At 34.8% G+C, this 19,630-nt stretch overlaps 3 protein-coding genes across 3 annotated transcripts; 2 read left to right on the top strand and 1 right to left on the bottom strand.

Moving 5' to 3' along the window:
* The first annotated feature begins 8,467 nt into the window (after nucleotides 1–8,467).
* Nucleotides 8,468–9,862, top strand: LOC121386031 (uncharacterized protein F54H12.2-like). The gene has a single exon (XM_041516828.1). The coding sequence runs from the start codon at nucleotides 8,468–8,470 to the stop codon at nucleotides 9,860–9,862; it is 1,395 nt and encodes a 464-aa protein (XP_041372762.1).
* A 116-nt stretch (nucleotides 9,863–9,978) lies between these two features.
* On the top strand, nucleotides 9,979–12,883 carry LOC121386030 (merozoite surface protein CMZ-8-like). The gene is made up of 2 exons (XM_041516827.1): nucleotides 9,979–10,038; nucleotides 12,536–12,883. Exons 1-2 carry the CDS (start codon nucleotides 9,979–9,981, stop codon nucleotides 12,881–12,883), a joined length of 408 nt encoding a protein of 135 aa, XP_041372761.1.
* A 439-nt stretch (nucleotides 12,884–13,322) lies between these two features.
* On the bottom strand, nucleotides 13,323–17,533 carry LOC121386741 (putative uncharacterized protein DDB_G0294196). The gene is made up of 3 exons (XM_041517741.1): nucleotides 15,480–17,533; nucleotides 14,991–15,077; nucleotides 13,323–14,645 (listed from the first exon to the last, which is right to left on the bottom strand). The coding sequence occupies exons 1-3, from the start codon at nucleotides 15,955–15,957 to the stop codon at nucleotides 14,479–14,481; spliced, it is 732 nt and encodes a 243-aa protein (XP_041373675.1). The 5' UTR covers nucleotides 15,958–17,533; the 3' UTR covers nucleotides 13,323–14,478.
* Between the last annotated feature and the right edge of the window lie 2,097 nt (nucleotides 17,534–19,630).

Here is a 19,630-nt window from a genome sequence, read left to right as displayed (position 1 = left end):
ACCCGAAAAGGAACAGCCCTAAAATCTGTTATCCCAACCACATGAGTGCAATGTTAATTTTTGGGAGACACTATTTTTACTTTGCAAAACGAAGCTACAATTTGTAGGACAGATTTCATCTGGTGCGGCAAATGTTGCCTTCAATTTAATTTTAAAAAAGGGGCAACAAGGAAAAATTGGTTGCAAGCATGTTTGGGTTACTAAAAATTAAGATAAAAAAGACTTTTGTAAATTTGTTTCCCCAAATTGTCAATTCGTTTGCATATTTTTTTAATTTTTTGCAATTAAGGATACACATCAAGGTTTCTGCCAGTGGGTAAAATGTGTATGGTACCATACCCAGATTTTTTGGTAGATTAAAAAAAAAAAGTTAACCTTTTGACAAAATTAATTGGACTTTCTTAACCCTAACCTTAAACGTAACCCATGTTCTTTCTGGGGGAAGCCTCTCATACCCCTTGTTGACTGTGGTTGCATTCAATTCCATAGTGCCATACCCAAACATTTCTTTCTAGCAGAAACACTGCACATGTATATAAAATGGGATGTATGGGAAGGGCACAGTGACAAACCAGGTATGGCACCACAGCATTTGTCTTGCTGTTAACATCAGATTTTCAGGACACAAAATTAACGGCATGTAAGGAAGGTAACCACGGCACAGTGCCATCAGTGGCGTGGTAAAATTCGAACCCTTAGGGCCTAATACATGACTTGTCTCTCTCTCTCTCTTTGTTATTAGTAAGATATGTTTGTAATAAATTATTGTTTTAAGACATGTTTTCTATATATATTATAAATTATTGTTTTAAGACATGTTTTCTATATATTATAAAAACAACAGGCTTTGGTTCGACACTATAGCAGGCCATACGTAAAATCACTAGCCATTGGATGGGCATAATGAAATGAAACAGATTTGACCAATCACAAGAGCCGTAATGATTGCACTACTTAAAGCTTTTCATGGCAGTAAGCGAGTGAACATTATTAATTAGGCTAAACATGATAAAATTATTGGCTAAGGAAGAGGAATCATGAGTTCAAGAAATCGACAAATTAGTGAAAAATAAGTTTAAATGGACATGGCTTGAAAAAAACGGTTAAACTTGACATCAAAATCGGAAAAAACACTGAAAACATTGTTGACAGCTTGGGCAATTTTGTTAGAAAATGTGACATTCCGGGTAAGTTCCTTCAAGGCAAGTCTATGTGAACATTACCGATGAAGCTCAGTATATGGCCGAGCGATACATTGGAGAACTATTGAAAGAAACTCCTTATTGGGGTGGAAATAAAGATGGGACAACTTGTCGGAAGGAGCAGATTCTTGACACTGCTATCACTGTCCAGTCAGGGAAAATTATCTCGTTAGGTTTCACAAAGATAGCAACTGAAGATTCAGACACCATTGTTAGAGTATTTCAGAATAAACTGAAGGAAATTGCAGAAGCTCATAGTCATGGACATGGTTCACAGTCTGATTCACCCGAGGATAAATTCATTAAGGATGTTATGGCGAAGTTAACATTTCTAATGAGCGACCGTGGCTCTAATAAAAAGACTAGTGATAGAAAACTCTGTGAGTGGCGGGATGAACTTCTGCAGGCAGCCAAGTCAGACCAGCAAGGACAGGTTGTTTACCATTTTTTCTGCATGGCACACTGTTTGCTACGTTTTCACAGTTACAGCCGTCAAGAACTTCAGTCTCAACAAAATGAACTTGAAGTTGATGGAAAGTTAGGACGAGATGCCAGTGGACAGTTCTTCAGATTTGGTAAAACCCTAGCAGCTGAAAAAGCCATCTGCATGACAGCCGAAAAATTTGGCCCAGCCGGGGATCATCTGAGCCTGAAAGAGCTTTGGAATGGTGTCTGTCAACAAAAGGGTATCAAATCTATCATGGGAAATTACAGAGATAATCAATTTAATGCCTTATTTGCCACCATCTCAAAGACCTGACTGACCTTTTAGAAAAAAAGGTAAAAGGTAGTAAGGACAAAGCAAACCAGAAGTTGGTGTCTGTTCACCTTGATTTAACCAGTCCAAGACTAATTACTATTATCCAAGCATTGGCCATTATGTACATTAAAGTTACAGAACCATATCATTCCCTTATTGTAGGCAACAAGGCCAAGTATTTGGAGTTGTACCAGACACTTCAACAACTGTACAGTTTTCTTCAGTAATGTCAGAGCCATCCAGAAATGTTAGTTGACATGGACACTCATGCATGTGATGCAATATGTATGGTACACCCTGAACTCCATACAGACATTTTCACCCCTGTATACCCAGAACATTGGGAGCTGTTGCATGATACCTTGAAACTTTTACACAAAGCCTTCATGAAAACGTTTGACAACCAGCTTGCTGAATTCTTACCTGGTGAGAAATACTCCACTGCTCCATCTGAATCTGAGTTGGCATGGACAAATTTCAGTCGGCTGGACAATCTCTCTTGTGAAAGGCATCTTGGAAGTTTGGATGCTAGCCAGCGGAGGCATCCAAATGCTACATTCCATTGCCACTCCAGCATAGAAATGCTCAAGAAAAATCGTGAAGAGATAGATCGATGGTTCTCCAGAAAACCCAAGGAGCAACAAAAACTGTTGTGGGTGCATGCCCGACAGAATGGGGCATTACTTAGAAAAAAACATCAGTCCCATCAGAAAGATGAAGAACGAAAAAAACACGATACGGTGGAGGAAATGGAAAAGAGGATTAGGGATAGAGCTGTGGGTAAACTTGTGAGGAAGGCAAAGAAAACCTTAAACAAGGGGCAGCGCAACAACGGGAAAGAAAAATCCAAGAACATGAAGAGAAAACGATCTTCCGCTGAGCCGGACATTGATAAATCGCTTTCTGCCAAACTGCAGAAACCAGCAGAGCTACATGTGGGTAAATTTGTAGCACTTGCCTTTAGCCCGCCAGATTTATGGTACATAGGGACTGTCCTAGATATTCATGAAGATGATAGTGCACTAGTTAAATTTCTGCATCCATCAGGAAAGCCAAGTTTTTTCAACTGGCCAGGTTTCGGGATGAATCCACTGTTGATCCCAAATTCATCTTTCACAATGATGTACCAGTTACCCCAGTTGGGAATATATGATCTTGGAGCTTCGACAAAGAAGTTTACAAGTTGCTGGATAGCCTTTCTATGCATTTGCTCTGAAGCATTTTAATTGATTTATATAAATTTTTCAATGTCTTTCTAATATGAGTTACAAAAAGGACATTTAACAACTTACAAACACCATGAGGTGAAACGTAGAGACATGCTGAAAATCTACAAATTAAAAAATACAACTACAGGTCTTCCGTGACTCCACACCAGCCGTGCCAGAATTCTTAACCACTCAAACAAATGCTTCAGAATGATGATGAAATACACAACAATGCATGTCGCAAAATAACAATAGACAACTTCAGAGTTCTGAAATATCAGTCCTTGGCTTTAGAAAAACAAAGGTGAGTGAAAAATCGCACACCTCAAAACACTTAGGCGAGTGAAAACCAAGCACTATTAATTTATGAAGTAATTGGTACATGTAAATGCAGAGACATATGTTGCAAAAATGAACCAATAAACCAATGTTTTCTTCTAATTTTATGTTGTTTGGTTCATTAGTGTAGTCTGACTTCTTTTCCCTTTCAGGAATGGAGTTATAATTTATTAAAAAGTTTCATATAATTATGACATGTAGGCCTATAAATTTGATTTTTTAATTACAATATGTACTATTCAGACAATTTGATGCACACAATTATATATATATCTTTTCAGTGTTAGGTGGTTTGATGAACGTGCAGCTAAACATATATAGGAATCAACTTGTCATGAATTTCATTATTATGTACAATGAACATGATTAGGATAGTTGGGATGGTAAAAAAACCAGTGGTTCCGAGGATGTGGTTCATGAACTACAACCCAAGCATTTCAGGTGTGCACTACCGATTCATATTATTAAAACATTTTTAAAAATAACTCGTGAAACATAGGCCTACAATTACTTCAATTGATAGTTTTGGTCGGGACATTGACATTCACGAGGCATTTTTAATTCAACAATTACGCAGCCAGTCTCCCTCCCTCAACATTTTGTAACACGTCATTTGACCTACTGCTACAAGTTACAAATGGCTCTAACAGCATTACGTCACTGATCTAGAACGGCCCCAATGCTGTTGATAAAAAATATATAAACTCTGATAAAATCTGTTATTACAAAGGATTTTATTCCAAATGTGGGATGCCATAATAAAGATAATAAAAAAACTCATAATTTTAGACACCATCATCAATGTGTAAAAAGTTGTCAAGCAGACCAGCGTATGCGTGCAGAATTCCAAGAGTAAAAATAATCTGCTCAGTATGCCACAGAGTACTGCACATCAAATCATGTTCCAGTCACATGGTCTGTGACTTTCTAAGAAACAAATAGTCGGCAATGATCATTATTAGTTACTATAGTGTGTACATATATAAATAACATATGCGCATTCATTAACCTCTGGCTGAAATACAAATATTTAAATGAAGTTTTATTTGATTTTTGTTTTCTTAAAGATAAAAAAGAAAAATAGACGTAAAAGAAATACCTAGGCTTATTCCTACATACCTATTATCATTTCTTTTCCTTCTTTTTATTATTTCATCTAAATTTCATTTCTTTTAAAAAAAAAATCTTTTTTTTTTGAAAGAAAGTATAAAAATTACACGATTGCATTTTCGGGACCACACGTAAGCTTTGTAGGCTAACAGTTATGAACTAATCGAGACAATTGTACTGACTTTGCTGATTTCCGTAACGAGTTCATTTATGTAGGCTACAGAAGCCAGCTATTTAATTCAATCCCCTTTCTCTTTTTTCATAACTATATGAACAGTATAAATGAGATATCCTTATCAGACGTTGTGATCTATTACCTTACAGAAGTGGACTGTTTATAATTAATAATAAATTAAATAGGAAAAGAAGTTTTGATCAGATTGGTACGTCTTCGAAGATGTTTATTAAACCTGTGTTTTCCGATTTGTATAGCAAAGATAAGTACCAGTAATATATTAAAATATTGCGTGGACACTACCGTTCTCGTCACATTTTTTCTTGGTATTATTAAATGGATCTTTCTGTCAGCTACATAAGGTAAGTAGTGGCAATCAATATACAAAATAGTTTTACGTGCGTCATTTGTTAAGTGTAACGTGCGTTATTTTTCACTCACCAGATTGAAATTACGTGCGCTGTACAAGCACGATTTCACCCGCACACCTTAAATGGCAAGGTCTGAAATATGCAAGCGCAACATTCCGGAAGGACATGACAAAGAAAGATCAACAGTGTTGGGTGAAGGACGGAAGAAGTCAATATGAGAGAAAAGATAATGGAAAGATGAAAGAAAAGAGAATAGAAGATGGCAAGTGTCAAAATTTGATAATTTTAGGTATTTATTTATGTCTGATCAGGAAAAGAATGTTAGTTTACAGACGGAGTGACTTCAGCAAGGTTTAAAAACATACTAAGCAAGCCAGAAGTTGTTGGGATGTTAACTGTGATAGTTTGACGACAGATACCCGAGAAGATCAGTAATTGCTGACATAGGAACAAATTCTGCATCAGTAGTATATTTTGTACGTAGAGGGGACAACAATGGAAATACAATGGAGTCGCCTCCAATACAATGGATATGCACCTCCGGAACAATGGGTCCCCAATCCGCAACAATGGATGTGCACCTATTGTCTTTCCGGTTCAGTGGAGCGTATAATTGATTTTTCCGGTTCAGTGGAGCGTATAATTGGGTTTTCCGGTTCAGTGGAGCGAATAATGGATTTTTGAACAAAAGAAGTGCACCTATTGTGCTGAGTGGATGACTGGCATTTTTTAAAAAGGATGACTGGCATTTTTTCAAATTTTGGGCGGGAACGTCCGCGTTTTCAATAGGAACTAAAGTGGTGTTATTTATAGATAGTTTGAGTCAGTCTTTTGTGTTTGCTTGGTTTTTAGTTGTGACAAGGGTGATGGGTACAAAGACCTTTGTCTAAATATGCTTTGAAAGGTTTATTGTTAGCAATGATGAAATAATATTTTTGAATAGAAAACCAGTTGAAACCGGTTTATTTGTTATTACTATTATCCAATCGAAACAGTCGTTTTAAACATTGCATTTGAATATATGTTATAACATAAAAGTGAAATTATTTATTATTTGTAACGATTTCGTTCAAAGATGAAGTACAACGACAAGAAACAGGCTGTTTACTTCAGCTGGAAATATGTTTTACGATCAGAATGCAGTTTTAATGAATCAATAGTGAAAAAATCAACTTGTTGGTTTAAGAGTCGTACTGAATGTGAGATGGATGCCAAACGATCCTTCTGCGATTTGACTACCAGTACCAAGCTAATAATAATCAAGAAAATACGACCAACTCGTATACTTGTGGATGAAGTAGATACAGTTGATAACAGAAAATGCTTGGAAAATTTGTTAACTCTGAGTTATGCCTTTGAAGTGTGTAAACTGGTTCAGCGATTCTGTAAAGAAATGTGTATGGGATGCATGTTCGACGAGGAGAAAACTCACACCTGTAAAACACTGAATCACGAGGATATGCTCGAACGCTATTACACAACTGCATGGGTTGAACTGAACGAAGATGTAGTTGCTGACAGGTGGTTACGTCTTGTTTATGCAGATCCAGTTTTATTAAACACTCCAGGATTTGTTTTGTGTCAGTATCAATGCAAAGACTATTTGGTTATGAACGTTAAAACTGTAGAGTGGATGAATATTTTAAAAGAACAAGTACTTAAAATACTACGTTTAGAAGATCGTATGCGAGTATAAATTAATAACACAGAATACATTAGTTCAGTCATGTCATCCAGAGTGAACCCTAACACTGAAAAGAATGAACGTAACAAGAAAAGACTTGAAAAATATTATACAAAACCGAGAGACGCTGGAGCTTTCTACGGACCAAAGAAGTTTCACGACGCTCTGAAGAGACGTGGTTTACAAACATACAAGTTAAAAGCGGTAACACAGTGGTTGAACGACGAAGATGCGTAGTCTTCACAAACCAGTGAACCGTTCATTCAAGCGTCTCCGAGTACGGGTTAACAAAAAAGATGAGATGTTTGACATGGATTTAATGGACGTCAGCCGCCATTCAAAAGACAACGATGGAGTTAGGTACCTGCTTATAGCTATTGACATTCTTTCGAGATACCTGTGGGCCATACCCCTTGTAAACAAGAAACCGGAGACGGTGTTAGAAGGATTCAAAACAATTTTAAAAGACAAACGTATACCCAAGAAAGTCCGGGTAGACAAAGGTACAGAGTTCGCAGGTGTATTCAAGCAGTTTCTATCAAAAGAAAACATTAAACTGATTGTCACGCAGAATGAAGATATCAAAAGTAATTTCGCAGAAAGAAGTATTAGGACGCTTCGGGGTCTTATCGCGCGTTTTACGACTTACAACAATACACACAAATACATAGACGTTTTAGCAGATCTAGTACACAATTATAACAATACAGTTCACTCGTCACTGGGACTGTGGGCACCGGTTGATGTAAATAAAGCGAACGAAATTAAAGTGTGGAGTCATCTGTACGTCGATCCCATGGTTAAGAAACTTAAAGTAAAGAAACCATTAGCAAAATTTCTATTTAAAGTGGGTGATTTAACGAGAATTAGCTATTTGCGTAAATCATTCACAAAGGAGCAGGATTTGAGGTGGACAGAAGAGTTGTTTAAAATACATTCTAGAAGTAGACGACAGGGTATTCCAGTTTATAAACTGCGCGATTTTCACGACGAAGTGTTGAAAGGTATATTTTATACTGCCGAACTTCAGAAAGTGAATAAGAATCAAGACATTCTGTGGAAAATCGAAAAAGTGTTAAAAAAGAAGAAGGAAAAGGGAAAAGTGTACTATTTGGTTCGGTGGTTAGGGTGGCCACCTAGCTTCGATTCGTACGTAGAAGAAGGAGAACTGAAAACTGTGTGAAACATGGAGAAGTACATTATATTGAAGAGTACTGACTCTAAATCAGTGTTTCCTGACAACAATCCTTATCATTTCCGAGTAAAGTTAAATCAGAGGTTAACGTTTGAAGGTGTATGGATTGTGTCTCTTGTGGATTTGAATTTTGGAGAAATTGATATTCAAAGTATGAACGATTTGCAAGTAGATGTGTTGTGTAATTTGTGTGGTAGCAGTCTAGTAGGAGATAGTTTTGTACCTCTACTGAGACGTGTTGATTTACGAGACGGTCCGCGGTATGAGTTTAATACATTGTGGAACATTCCTGTTGTAGTGACAGAGAGTTCATATGTTGAAATACATATAAAGGTTGCATCCAACACTCCAGTCTCATTTATCAAAGAGAGCACGAGTGTGACACTACTATTTCGACATTATCCGTTTTTAGAATAAATTAACATGGATCGAAAACTTTACGTTCCTGATGTGAATAAATGGTTAAAGTATTTTGATAAACGAACAAAGAATGTTGTTCAGTCAAATAAGCAGGTTGGATCTGGAGTTGGGAATTACAAGGACAAGTGGTTTTCTTATATGATTCCAATGATACCGAGCCATGTAAACAGTGACGGAGACAACAAGCACAAACCTAAAATAGAAGTGACGTCACAAACACAAGATGTGGTAGAAAGGGCTTTACCCAGTGCTTTGGATCTGTTTACTATGCCCCCATACCAAACGAGTGTGTTTCAACATTACTACGTCGATGTTAGACCTGTTAGTCAAATTACAGATTCGTCACCAGTAGAATTTCAAATTGCAAATAGTGGAAGTGACTACGTGGATTTGAAACGAAGTCGTTTACATGTTAAACTGAAAGTGAGTCATTCCGATGGAACGGTTCTGGGTAAGGACGAACACGTGGCACCAGTAAATTTATTCATGCAAGCTCTATGGTCGCAAGTCGCTGTGTACTTACAAGGTCAGCTGGTGAGTTCGGCGAACAATCATTATCCCTACAAAGCATACATTCAAACCTTACTGAATTATGGCGCAGAAGCTAAACAATCGCAACTACAATCTCAGATGTTTTACAAGGACGTCGGAGAGACACAAGCTGACATCGAGAGCACCGATCCTATCACTGGCACTAATTCTGGTGTATCGGACCGAGGAGCGCACATCGCAGACACCAAAACGGTTACCATGGAAGGTCCCCTGTGTGAAGATATTTTTAACATGGGGAGATATATGGTGAATGGGGTTGATATGACAGTTAAGTTATTTCGGAGCTCCATACCCTTTTGTTTGATGTCTGGGAAGACCGGACAGGAGTACAAGATCGAACTCTTAGATATTTACTTCAAGATATGTAAACTGAAAATGAACAGTGCACTTATTTTAACACACAACAAGATGTTTGAAAAGTCTAACGCCTTGTACCCATTCGCTAAAACCGAAGTTAAAATGTCTAGTATTCCGTCGTCCCAACAAAGTTACGTGTGGGACAGTGTGTATCAGTCGCAGTGTCCAAACAGACTGATCGTTGGTTTTGTCGACGGTGACGGAGTGAGTGGATCATACACAAAGAACCCGTTTAACTTCCAGAGTTCATTCGTGAAAACGGTTGGCTTATATTTGGATGGAGTCAGTGTACCCGGTCGACCAGTCGAAGCAGATGACGTCAGTGCCTACGTGAATTTGTTTGAAGGTGTTAATAGCTGGAACCTGAATTGTGGAAATTATATTGAAAGAACTGAATTTTCTTTGGGAAATGGTCTGTTTGTGTTCAACCTTGAACCCGTTTTCGTTGACTCTGATTATTTAAGTTTATTAAAAAAAACGGTAACTTAAGGTTAGAAGTGCAGTTTAAATCTGCATTAACAAAGACAGTGAGTTGTATAGTGTATGGTGAATTCCCCAGTTTGATTGAAATTGATCAAACCAGGAACGTGTTTGTCAAATAGATCATGAATGGAAAGCAGATTCAGTGTGCGATTGACTGTGACTCAGATTTACGTTCACGCATTGTAGGTGTTTACTCGAGCGACACACTACCACGAGTAAACCAACGTGGGAGGTGGAGCTGTATCGTGAACACAGACCCATCTCACTTCCCAGGCAGACACTGGGTTGCGTTTTATTTTGACAACAATAAAGCAGAGTTTTTCGATAGTTTTGGTAAACCACCTGCATATTATAACCCAAACTTTGTAACATTTCTGGAAAAACATTGTACATCTTATGTTTACAGTAGCAAACCAATTCAAAACGCGAAAGCTATTACGTGTGGATTCTATTGTTTGTATTACTTGTTACAAAAATGTAAAACTGATCTGATAATGAACGATATTGTGAATCAGTTTAGTAAAGATACATTACAGAATGATGTATTTGTATCCAATTTTATATGTAAATATTTCAGATATTGTATTCCATCTTGTATTCACTGTTCATACTAGTATGTTGTAAATTCAAACATATGTGTGTACCAAATCATTGTAATGCAAATGTTTTAAAATAAATACGTTGTGTCAAAAACACTGGTTTGTTATCTTTTAAACAAAATATATATTTAGAAAATAGTATTATTTTTCATGGTAGATAACTCTGTTAGAAGTTGCACTCGACATCCGACATTAAAAGCAAAAGCATACCAGGAGGAAAGAAAGAAAAAAAAAATGTTCAGCTTCATCTTTTTAATGGGAATAATTGTGATAGTGAATTCTGTGCCGCGGTTTAGCAGCGATTGCGAAGGAAAAACAATTCTTACTTGCAAGGGTGGAAAAACCTTGCAACATGTAACTGGAAGCCCATATCCAAAAATACGGGTCATAAAAGTGGAACATGGTGGAAATATTCTGATTAAAGCGTCGCTGTTCCCAATTCTAAAACTGATTACTGGAAGTAGTAATATTTCATGCGACTCAGTAATTTTTGATCATGAATCACAACGTAAAATTCAAGTGAACAAGGAAATGTGTGGTAAGAGTTTTAACATTATTAATATTTTTAAACTTATTTAATTTCAGAGAAAAAAAAAAAAAATGATTATTTAAAAGTCAAAGCATACAACACATTTACAGTTATATATGTAGCTCACCCAACAATGAAATTTAATTTGATACAATGAATGAATTAATGTTAAACAACAATTTGGAGTGTCCGAAGGTATAAAATTCAATGTTATAGAGCTGATTAAAGGATCATGCTATAATTACCACACTTAAGTTATGAAATGAGAGCAGGATTTGATTTGAACACTCTAGGTTTACAAATAGGATTAGTGATATTATTATTATTATTTTATGGTTATATTTGTTTGAAACAATTTATTATTATTTTTAAAAATGTTTTAATTTTTATTATTATTATTATTTTTTTTTTTATTTTTTTTTTTTTTTTTTTATTTTAATTATGTAGCAAGCAAGACCTCAGCAAGCAAGAGTCCATCAAGTAAGACCCCAATAAGCAAGACCCCAGCAAGCAAAACCATACCTGAACAGGTCACAGTGAGAAAGATTGTACTCAATCATTCCAATGGTAATCAATGTGTACTTAGTCTGAAATACTAATTTTAAATTTGTTATCTAATTTGTTATTAATGTACATTTCATTACTAACATATTTTATGCTGTTTATTTACTAATTTGTTTAAATAATATTTTATGATCTTTATTTACTAACTTGTTTATTTACTAACTTGTTAAATAATTAATCATGTTTATTACTAATGTGTTTTAATGTTTATTACTAATTGTTTAAATAATATTATTATTTTTCAGAGTTTCTGTTGCTTCCTTCAAGAAACATTGCTGAATTACCTTCCTCATGCAAGAAAATAAAATGTATACTACCTATTTCAGTTTGTGTGTTTTTAATTAGTGTCATTTTGTTTATATCTTTGGTTTTGTGTAGAAAAAAAAAAAAAAATTGTTTTAAAAAGCATGTCATCAGACCCGATCCAAATGTAATTTATTTAAGTTGTGAAAATCATAATTATTTAGAGTGTTAAATATGTTATTATTAAGTTGACAATCATATTATTTAAATTATTTAAGAGTGTCAGTTAAAATAAATATGTAAATTATTAAGTAGTGTAAAATTTGTGAATGTAACCTATTTCATAATTCAACCATATATATATATATATTTTTTTTTTTTTTTTTTTTTTTTTTTTTTTTTTTTTTTTCAGAAACTGGATGGTTTGAAATTGTTGTTGTTGTGTTTCTTTGTATAATTGTTGTTGTTGTTCTTGCTACTGTTGTAATTTTGGTTACATTTTATTTTACAATGTGGATACGTTGGTGTCATCATGGTGCTTCTTCTCCCTCAGTTCAAGTTATTTCAACTCCTGCCCCTTCTCCAAAACTGTCTCCTGAAACTATTCCCAAAAGAGTAGTGACACCCCCTAACCCTTCTGTTCACACACTTATTTCACTGATACACACTGACTCTCTTGAAACTATTCCTCTCTCCCCCACACCTATTTCTGCTCCTGACACTCCCATGGTTCCTCTCGCACAGTCCCCCACACCTATTTCTGCTCCTGTCACTCCCACGGTTCCTCTCGCACAGTCCCCCACACCTATTTCTGCTCCTGTCACTCCCACGGATCCTCCCTCACCCCCAGTTATTCTCTCACCAAGCACCATGGCTGTTTTGGACCCTGACACTCCCTCAGTTCATCTCTCACCAGAACCACAACTCACCACCACTCCAAGTACAACCACTTTTATTCCCTTTCCTGATTCACCATCTGACCCCCTCTTAATTACACCACCTGTGCCTTATTTTATGCCCCTGTCTCCTCTGTTTCTTTCTAATGATGACAGTGATGAGGAAATAGAATTGTTTTCATTGATGAGGAAATAGATTTTCAGTTACACATTAATTCAGATTAAGACTGTTACTGCAACTAAATCCTATTTGCCTTTCATATTCACCTTTTTAAAGTTACCTATAGCTAGTTACTTGATTAGTGCTGATTTGTAAGAATTTACATGTTTTACTTGTAAGAATTCCATATAAATATGTAAGAATTACATATTTATGCAAATTACTGTGATTTTGATGTAAGAATTTACATATTTATGCAAATTACTGATGATTTATCATGTAAGAATTTACATGTTTATTTTATGTAAATTACTGTGATTTTGATGTAAGAATTTACATATTTATGTAAATTACTGGTGATTATCATGTAAGAATTTACATGTTTATTTTATGCAAATTAATGTTATTATTTTATGAAAGAGTTCTCATTATTTATGCAAATTAATGTATTATTTTTTTTATATGTAAGAATTTATAACCATGTTGATTATTTTTTATGTAAGAAATGTATATTAATGTTGATTATTTTTACAAATTGTTTTTGATATTATCCAGGAAAGCAGACAATACTGAAATTTAAAATTTACTAGTATTTAAATTTGGTAATATAAGTTGTATTTATTTAAATTGGTTTAATAAGTTGTATTTACAATTTTTGTAAAAATTAATAAGTTTATATATCATTTAAATTTAACAAATTGTCTGCTGATCCTGTAGCTCATACCTCAAACATTGTTGTAATAGTTTAGATTTTATTCAGGACTAGTTCCGTAAAACAAGTTGAACATTTTAAACTTTATTATTATTATTATTATTGAATTGGGGAAAAACAAACAAACCCAGTTTTCTTACTCAGATCTGGTTCTGTAACTCCTGACTTATATAATAAATATTTTTTAAAATTATTTAATGTGTTCGTCCTTTATGTGCATGATTAGTTGTAATGTAACGGCTACTTATTCAGGGAAAATATTCCTCTGATTGTGTAATGCAATAGTAGGTAATCCAATATTACAGTGGTGTGTAGCTCAATGTGAATATTTCAAATCACAATAGGTTGTAATCCAAAACAAGAGGAAAAAATGATTTGTTGATGTTCAAGGGGAAACAACCTTTTAATTTGCAATATCATAGCTTATACTAAATAATAACAAATATATATTATTAATTAATATTATTTATTATAAAATATGATCTTAACCTACACACTTTCTTGAATACATAAGATAATTAAAAATTAATATGTGTAATCCAATACTAGGTAATTCCAGTGAGTAATCCACAGTGAGTAATCCAGTATGAAAACTAGTAGGCGAGTAATCCAATACTAAGTAATTCCAGTAAGTAATCCACAGTGAGTAATCCAGTATGAAAACTAGTAAGCGAGTAATCCAATATTAAGTAATTCCAGTGAGTAATCCAATATGAAAACTAGTAGAGTAATCCAATACTAAGTAATCCAGAGTAAAACCACAAAAGTAGGTAATCCAAACAAGAAATGGTGGTCAAGGGGAGACCTTTAAATTTATAATATACGAGAATAAATCGAAGATTATTATTATTATTATTTTATTATAAAGATATTTCATTTGGGTACTGTGTCTCTACACAGTCATGTTTTCACCAACTGTTCAAACATAAATGAAGACTTCTTCTTCTTCTTCTGGTGTAATCCTTTCATACGTTTGTTTATCTGACTCTCTTCGTATCTGACTTACAAAGTTTGAGACTAAAGGATTTACTGACTGAGTGTTCGTTACTCGATGTGTGTTCGTTACCAGTCGTATGTCTGACTGTTCTGGAAAAACAAAAAACGTTGCAGATAATTAATTTCTATACAAACTGAGTGTTAAATAAATATTATGTATGAATGTAATTTTAAAATCTAGTTACTACGTCTCTTTCATGCAACTGCTCCACAACTGTGTAACATTTTTGTTTGTTTGTTAAACGACACACTCAACACATTATAATTACGTTTATATCGACGTCGGACATATGGTTATGTGTAGCAAAAACCCAGTGGTTAACTGGTGTAACAAAGTCAATGATATGTACATATAAAATCCCTTTATGCAAAACGAAAAGAGGTTTTCTTTCTCCTAGTTCACTATGTTCTTATACAAATTCATTTAAATAGTACCTTCATTTTCTTCCTTCGTTGCCTTCCTAATCATTTTAGGGTGCTGTGCTTGGGAATTCGTTTGCACACACCTTGTGTGTGTTCTTTCTGAAAACAAATACGGTGCAAACAATGAATTACAATGTACTAAACCGTCTGGGAAGTTGAAAACAACATTTATATTACTTAGTACATTACCCTTTTTCAATATTTTTAAAAAATATGAAAGCGGTCTAAACAAGTTAACAAGAGAATTATCATGTTCATCTTGCATAAACATATTAATTCAGTCTCAAGTTTTGTTAAACAACAGACTTCGAAAACGCACACACGCACACACACACACACACGCACGCACGCACGCACGCACACACACACACACACACACACATTTGTGCGTTTCTATTAAGGGACATTCCCGTGTTTGATTCATTTTTTATTTCTACTATTAAACTTTCATATTAAATATATTGCAAACTCGGGAATGCCCCTTTAAAATATAAAACTCACCAACATACGGGAGGAATCTTCTTTTCATTTGTACAGATCTCTGTGTCTGTAGCTGCTGGGGTTGGGGTTGTGGCTGTAGCTGCTGGGGTTTGGGTTGTGTCTGTAGCTGCTGGTGTTGTTGTTGTGGCTGCTGCTGATACTTCGGTTGTAGCTGTTGCGGTTCTAGCTGTGGTTCTACCAGCTGTGGTTGTAGCTGCTTCGGTTGTGACTTTGGTTGTAGCTGCTGCGTTTCGAATAGATCGCTGTATTGAATCATAGACATTTCTTCCTCATTCTCTCTTTCCAACCGATCGAGGGACTGCATTATTTTCGTAACATTTTGACAAAATGAGGGAAATGCTTCAGCTGAAAATGTCAGGGACTTTGTCCCTGTTTTAGTAACCTTGTTTATATGTACATATACCTGACCATTACCGTCCCATGTCTTTACCACTGCGTGGTCCTTGTAAAAGAAATATATTTTGTCACTTTGATTCATTTTTAAATTTGTTAAATTATGTAAAAGAAATTCACGAGAATATTCTGCGCAGAATGTCACCAACTCTTGTGTTTCACAGTTTTGTTAGAAACGATTAACAATAACATAGGTGGTCTTAAACGACTGACAGGTTACCACTAACCAATAAATTCACTTTAAACCGTTTCCCACGATTTAGCGACTTGAGCTGTTTCTCCTACTGTCTAGAAATAGCAAACTATTAACAGTAATTTAAATTTGACAATTCATAATGAAGTTTCTATTAACGGTCACATCTTTAAATTTCAATGATGGGAGTATAATTCTTTAAATTAGAAAATTCATCACGTTTTTTGTCAATACTTTTGGGTTAAAGGCTTACTCTTCAAATTGTAAACTATATTCTGTTCTTTAAACATACAAGACTATTATCTATAGAAAAGCAGATGTCGGTCACATCTTTAAATTTCAATGATGGGAGTATAATTCTTTAAATTATAAAATTCATCATGCTTTTTTTTTTTGTCAATACTTTTGGGTTAAAGGCTTACTCTTCAAATTGTAAACTATATTCTGTTCTTTAAACATGCAAGACTATTTTAAGATGTTACCATTGAACCGTGCTTTTGGGTTTCGCCCTTTGGTTTAAACTTCTATTCATCAATAGAAATAACAGGTGTTTCGTGTACTAACAGTTTGCCTCGAAGCATTAATACATTTGTATGATAATTGGTATATGTTTTAAAAATAGGTTATTCCTAAGTATTTTCACAAATACATACTGGACAGTGATTAAACATTAAATATAAAACGTATTGTGTTGAGTATACCAAGCGAGACTATTTTCTATACCATGTTCAAACGATGTTTGGTTACTTTTATTATTCTTTACTTTAAAGAATAACATACAAACGTGTCAACCTAGAAACGTAGATGGCATTACCCCACATCCATAACTTATTAAACATATTTGTTTGCAAGCCATTATTTTAAAATCAAACAAATATATTAATGTTATGTAAATTAAAGAATAGTTAATGAGTCAATCTATACTAAAATCGATGCTATCGAGAGCTACTTATTGATCTGTTGAATGTAATTTTCTCTGTGAGTTGTTGTTATTTAATGTTAACATATATGTATAACTTAAAGGTATAATTGCAATATTAGTTAGACTGTAGGTTTATTTTAATATCTGTTTAACCACTTTGATAAACTAATCGAAGTTGGAGTGCACTATAAAAGTTCAGTAACATCACTACAGTAATTAAATGATTGACAGATTATAAGTTGTATAAACCGGTTTTGTAATTGGGTTACGGGGTATAGTGTAGTCATTTAAAAGTTATTTGACCCCACCGCTATAATTAAACCATTTATGATTGGTTAATAAAGCGGTTGACGGAAAGACAAAAATGATCTTCCCTTTAAAAGCATTACGTTGCCCAGTGACAGACACTCTTGCTTGGGAGTGCTACTTGCTTGGGAAATCTACCAACTAAATCTCTTGCTTCTGAATCTATATTGAAGGTATGTGTTTAGATATACTTTTCATAGTGCCAAACTTATCCTATTTTTAAGCAAGCACTTAGCTTTTATCCGTTTGTTAAGGCGTTTAACATACAACTTGGAAAATAAAGTTTCAGTTAAATAGTGTAATTGTTATAACTTGAAAATATGACTTACTAATGTTTTATTCACTAATCATACTAAACAGCTTACTTAAAAGGTTTTTCATTTATTTGCAGGGCACTGAAAGTGTTCGTATGTAACATGTTAACATAAAATGTGATCAAAGTTTTAAAACAATGTAATCAAAGTAGATAGTTTAATATATAACCAGAAATAGGTTAAATGTAATCAAAGTAGATAGTTTAATATATAACCAGAAATATGTTAATGTAATTATGACTATATGCTATTAGGAAATAGATAGTTTATAATTAATCTAAACAAGAATAAACAGTACTTAAACCTTTAAAATGTCCTCTCACACAACATGCAGAATATTTTTGTGTGAACTGTGTCAGAGCCGCTTTTCTCGGAATGCTGATCTTATTAGGCATAAAAGGAATTGTTTCAATCAGTCACACATTTTCATGTGTGAACTGTGTGGGGAACATTTTACCAGAAAAGATAACTATCACAGACATGTCAAACGGTTTCATGAACATACTTTAAAATGTTTAAACTGTTCGTATCAGTGTTCAAACCGAAACAAACTCGAACTTCACGTTTCAGCATGTATCAGTAGACCTCAATCGTATTCGTGTAATCAGTGTCAGAGCATTTTTTCAACATTTAGAGAACTATCAATACACAACTCTCGTAATCATAAACCGCAAAGAACATTTCAGTGTTCATTATGTCTAACAGACTTTGTCAATGTGCATATGTTAAAACGACATTTTAAAGTATGTCGAGCACAATCGGGGGGTGGAAAACCACGAGCCAAACGAGCAAAGCCAGCTCCGTCAGTCAGTACTACATCTTCCCAAACTGTCAGTGTTCAGCCACATAACAAGCGACGCAAACCATCGGCCACCATTAGTCGTAACCCTGACACAACGCCCCCACCACCACAAGTCCCTTCCCCACAACCAGAAGATGATGAACAGATACCCGACGAGCCACTTTCTCCAAACAGAGGTTGTAATAGACAAGCTCTGGGTGGTGATGTGAGAGAATTTGACTATGTCGGTACTGAACAAGATAGGTCGGACTTGATGCGATTTCTAGTCGCACGTCGTAGTGACATTATTCGTGATATTCAGTCAGAACTAAGAGAAAAATTATCGATAAAATGGGGTATTTGTGTACAAATTAAAATGTCAAAAGTAACCACAGAAGGTGAACAGACATTTGTAGAACCGTACTTCAAAAACAAAATGGTCGTTGCTACAGAGACAGATGATTTAGCAGAACAATATTCTACTGCAATGAATACTATCATGATAAGATTAGACGACTATGAAGGCGAAGAATCAAATCTTAATTTTGAAGAAGTCATTACCATGAAACTGACCGTTGTTCGATTTCAACCGTTCAGAGGCGCATCATACATCAAATTACCTGTAGAGTTAAAGCAAAAGAAAAAAAGTATCCTTAATATACAAAACGATGATGACAAATGCTTTCTGTATTGTGTACTGGCGCATCTGTACCCCGCTCCCAATCATTCACACCCAGAGAGAACACATCACTATTTACCACATGAAGACAAACTGAATGTTAATGGTATAACATTTCCAGTTACACTAAAACAAATCGATTTATTTGAATAAAATAATGACTTGACTGTAAATGTTTACGGTTATGAAGAAATTCCACCAGTGGGTAGAAACGAACCTAAAGACTCTCCGCCACCGAAGGTTGTATACCCCATACGAATAAGTAAATCTCCGAACGAATCAAATAACCGTCACGTTGATCTTCTCATGTTAACAGAAAATACACTAAACGATAAACAAAAAATTCATTTCTGTTTAATCAAAAGCTTGTCTGGTTTAACATCGTGCACGGCATACCATGATCGACAACATTACATATGTAAAAAGTGTCTGTGGCCCTTTACCAGCGAAGACCGATTAGACAAACACAGAGATTACTGTTATCATAACGCACAGAGAATAGTTATGCCACCATTTGAGGAAGCAATAAAATGTTTTGGTGTGAAACAAAAGTATAAAACACA

This window comes from Gigantopelta aegis, chromosome 12, assembly GCF_016097555.1.
Source record: "Gigantopelta aegis isolate Gae_Host chromosome 12, Gae_host_genome, whole genome shotgun sequence".
Classification (NCBI taxonomy): domain Eukaryota; kingdom Metazoa; phylum Mollusca; class Gastropoda; order Neomphalida; family Peltospiridae; genus Gigantopelta; species Gigantopelta aegis.
Note: the sequence above shows the minus strand (reverse complement) of the source record. Positions and strands in the feature narration are given on the sequence as shown.

Excerpts from the sequence above, each read along its gene's own strand:
- LOC121386741 (XM_041517741.1), bottom strand. The coding sequence starts at position 15,957 with ATGAATCAAAGTGACAAAATATATTTCTTTTACAAGGACCACGCAGTG. Across the intron at positions 15,078-15,479 it reads AAGATTCCTCCCGTATGTTG|AAAGAACACACACAAGGTGT; the intron begins GTGAGTTTTATA and ends ATTTGTTTTCAG. Across the intron at positions 14,646-14,990 it reads AACGAAGGAAGAAAATGAAG|AACAGTCAGACATACGACTG; the intron begins GTACTATTTAAA and ends TTGTTTTTCCAG.
- LOC121386030 (XM_041516827.1), top strand. The coding sequence starts at position 9,979 with ATGAATGGAAAGCAGATTCAGTGTGCGATTGACTGTGACTCAGATTTA. Across the intron at positions 10,039-12,535 it reads CAGATTTACGTTCACGCATT|TCCCCCACACCTATTTCTGC; the intron begins GTAGGTGTTTAC and ends CCTCTCGCACAG.
- LOC121386031 (XM_041516828.1), top strand. The coding sequence starts at position 8,468 with ATGGATCGAAAACTTTACGTTCCTGATGTGAATAAATGGTTAAAGTAT.